Source organism: Eucalyptus grandis, chromosome 3 (genome assembly GCF_016545825.1).
Source record: "Eucalyptus grandis isolate ANBG69807.140 chromosome 3, ASM1654582v1, whole genome shotgun sequence".
NCBI lineage: Eukaryota > Viridiplantae > Streptophyta > Magnoliopsida > Myrtales > Myrtaceae > Eucalyptus > Eucalyptus grandis.
This window is the reverse complement of record NC_052614.1, coordinates 69,476,730-69,479,514: the sequence shown is the minus strand read 5'-3', so window position 1 is coordinate 69,479,514 and position 2,785 is coordinate 69,476,730. Positions and strand designations below refer to the sequence as shown.

Genomic DNA, 2,785 nt, shown 5'->3' with positions numbered 1-2,785 from the left:
CAGAGCAATAATTTTTCATAATTTTTTGGGAATTATTATCGGATACTAATTAGATTTACTTCTATTTTTATCCATAGTTTAGAATGTGTATCTTCCTCTTTTGAATTTTGAAGATAAGCCAGAAAAATTTTCGGGGTTCAATCTTTATGCTGGTGAGAGCATCCGTAATATATTGTTTTGCCAACCTAAACACTTCGTCGGCGTCAAACAGCCGAAGGCAAAAGCTTGAAGAATCCTCCATTCATGGCCAGGATCGAGTTCTCCGCCAATCCAACTCCCCTACAGAAACGTCCACGACCAACTCCTCCTTCCGATCAAGATGGAACCCGACACTCGGTGGATTACATCAGCGATTTGCCGGACGCCATAATCCTTCATATCTTCTCCTTCTTGACCACAAAAGAGGCCATCAAAACCAGTATGTTGTCCAGGCAATGGCGGTCTAAGTGGACTGCTAATCCACATATATCTTTCTCTATGCCCTTCTGCTATGATTTTATGAAGATCCAGAATTTCTTGGCTTTCATGAGAGAGGTGCGGTTACGCTGCACCGCAGTCAAGGTGAAGAGCTTCCTCTTAGATTTTGCTTGTCTCGCCTCCTCCTTCCCCCAGAGACGAAGGACTCGCAGGGGGAACAGCTCTGCTATTGTTATTGCGCCTGTCATTAATAGTTGGCTCCACTTCGCTGTCGGACACAACGTCGAAGAGGTGTCGATCACCCTGCGCAATGACAACAATTATCAGTTGCCGCAGCTCCTTTTCCGCTGCCCTACGCTGGTGAGTCTTCACGTGTGCCATTGCCGTATTTCGATGATGGTTGCCGTGAAGTGGCCTTCGCTGAAGAGATTGTGCATTAGTGATACGACGTTGATGGATGATGACATGATGAGAGTTTTGAATGGCTGTCCTGTTCTAGAGTTCTTTGAGTTGAAAGCCTGTTGGGGCTTCAAGCACATCAAAGTTGAATCAAGATTTTTGAGAGAGTTGGTGATTGATTATCGTGAGATTCGTAATGATCAAGCTTCGATCCTGAAAATTTCGGTTCCTCATCTTCTTAAATTGCGCCTATCGGGTGATTCTATGTTCAAAGTAGATCCAATATCTTCCTTGGTTGAGGCTGACTTAAATTTCAAGGTAACAACTCATGCAGTCGGTGAGGCTCAAGCTCGTGGCTATCTTGTTGAGACTCTTCTTCGAGACTGCGTCATGCTACAAAATTAGTGATAGGGAGCTGGTGCCTTGAGGTGCGAACCCATTTAATTAATCTTGAGTTGTGTTATTTCTGGTTCAAGTTGCATGGTTCAAATTGCAGACATTCGTTACAGATTCTGCCATTTGCTTAGAATAGATTGTGATATTGTTTATTGGTGCTTGATGATTCCATGTTGAGAGAAACATTGTCATCTTTTCTAAGACTTCAATGGAATTTTTGCTGGGTGAGGCATTCTTTCTTTTTGTAATAGGACTGAAACCCATTTAAACCTAATATCGCCATATGGATCCAACAATACATTCAAACTTCAATAAGGCTAAAATCGGATGTGCCATAATTTTCTTTTTTCTTGAGAAGCATTTGCTGGTCGTTCGTTCATTAGTCTGGTCAGTCCGCCATTATGGGAGATCGTCGAAACTGCAAACATGTCTTATGAATGATCTTCTTTAGTGCTTGAACAAGCAAAAGTGATTAGATTTTGCTTCTTCCACCACGACTAATGTGCTTAGGTGCTGTCGTTTTTTTCTTTTTTGGTCTAATGCTTAGGTGCTGTCGTCAACAGACGCGAGAGAACTGTTTCTTCCATCCTTAGAATGTCGGCATCTGATGCTCCACGTCGCAGCGGACCATGTGGGAGCTCCCCATATAGTGAAAATACTCGAAAGTTCGCCCCACCTGGAGAAGCTGTTCTTACAGATGACTTGCACACCCACTTTTTGGGTAAGCAAATTACTAGAACCCTCCCAATTCACTTTTAACAGCAGATTTGCATGAACATGCATAATTATCATCTTTATACCTCTGTCATTTCAACGTAGCAACTACCATTTTATCTCTAGCCAAACCTCCACCTTTGTCTCATGTAGTTCCAATAGTATCGCTCATCATTTGTCATGATGTTCCAGCTCGTTGGCGACCAGAATGTTGGCCGTAGCAACTTTGATGCAGAAGAATTTCGGAATCCTGCAAAGGGGAGGGTCTACCAGTGTCTGATGCTTCTCAAGAATGTCAAGATTGTCGATCCCGGTGCCAATTGTCAGGCGTGGGAACCTGTTCTTTCCCTGCTCGACTTTCTCCTCCAGAACGCACCCTCGCTTGACAAAATAGAGATCAACAGTTACAATTCCGGAGTGTCCAGGGCAGTTGAACCGTGGGTGCTGCTCGAAGTGGTTCAGATGATTCTGTCGCACCCAAATCGTTCTCCCAGCTTGAAGGTCATTCTTCGTCATCCCTCCCAAGGATGCCCTTCTTCAAGCGTGCTTAAATGTGATTTTTACGTTAGCCCGGATGCCGTCTTCTCGTGATTGCACTGTTACTTTAAGCAACATGTAGATTAAGAGGAAATTGGGCGGCATTGGAATGGATCGTTGGGGTTTTTGTGAGAGGAGGGAGATTGACCAGGGTGACAGATGATACAGTTTGTATTTTTGTCATATTATTTTTGATGTATTATTTATGGGTAGATGGTGTGTGTCCTCTCTGGAGATATCATAAGATATTCTTTTAATGGCTAAATATCCAATAATAATAAAAGAAACAGTAATAGATTTCTTGATTTTCCACGTTAGTCAT

At 42.9% G+C, this 2,785-nt stretch overlaps 1 protein-coding gene across 1 annotated transcript; it reads left to right on the top strand.

Moving 5' to 3' along the window:
• The first annotated feature begins 243 nt into the window (after positions 1-243).
• On the top strand, positions 244-2,517 carry LOC104440573 (putative F-box/LRR-repeat protein At3g18150). Its single transcript, XM_039309985.1, has 3 exons — positions 244-1,134; positions 1,760-1,933; positions 2,119-2,517. The coding sequence occupies exons 1-3, from the start codon at positions 244-246 to the stop codon at positions 2,515-2,517; spliced, it is 1,464 nt and encodes a 487-aa protein (XP_039165919.1).
• The last annotated feature ends 268 nt before the right edge of the window (positions 2,518-2,785 follow it).

Excerpts from the sequence above, each read along its gene's own strand:
- LOC104440573 (XM_039309985.1), top strand. The coding sequence starts at position 244 with ATGGCCAGGATCGAGTTCTCCGCCAATCCAACTCCCCTACAGAAACGT. Across the intron at positions 1,135-1,759 it reads AGGCTGACTTAAATTTCAAG|GTGCTGTCGTCAACAGACGC; the intron begins GTAACAACTCAT and ends TCTAATGCTTAG. Across the intron at positions 1,934-2,118 it reads CTTGCACACCCACTTTTTGG|CTCGTTGGCGACCAGAATGT; the intron begins GTAAGCAAATTA and ends ATGATGTTCCAG.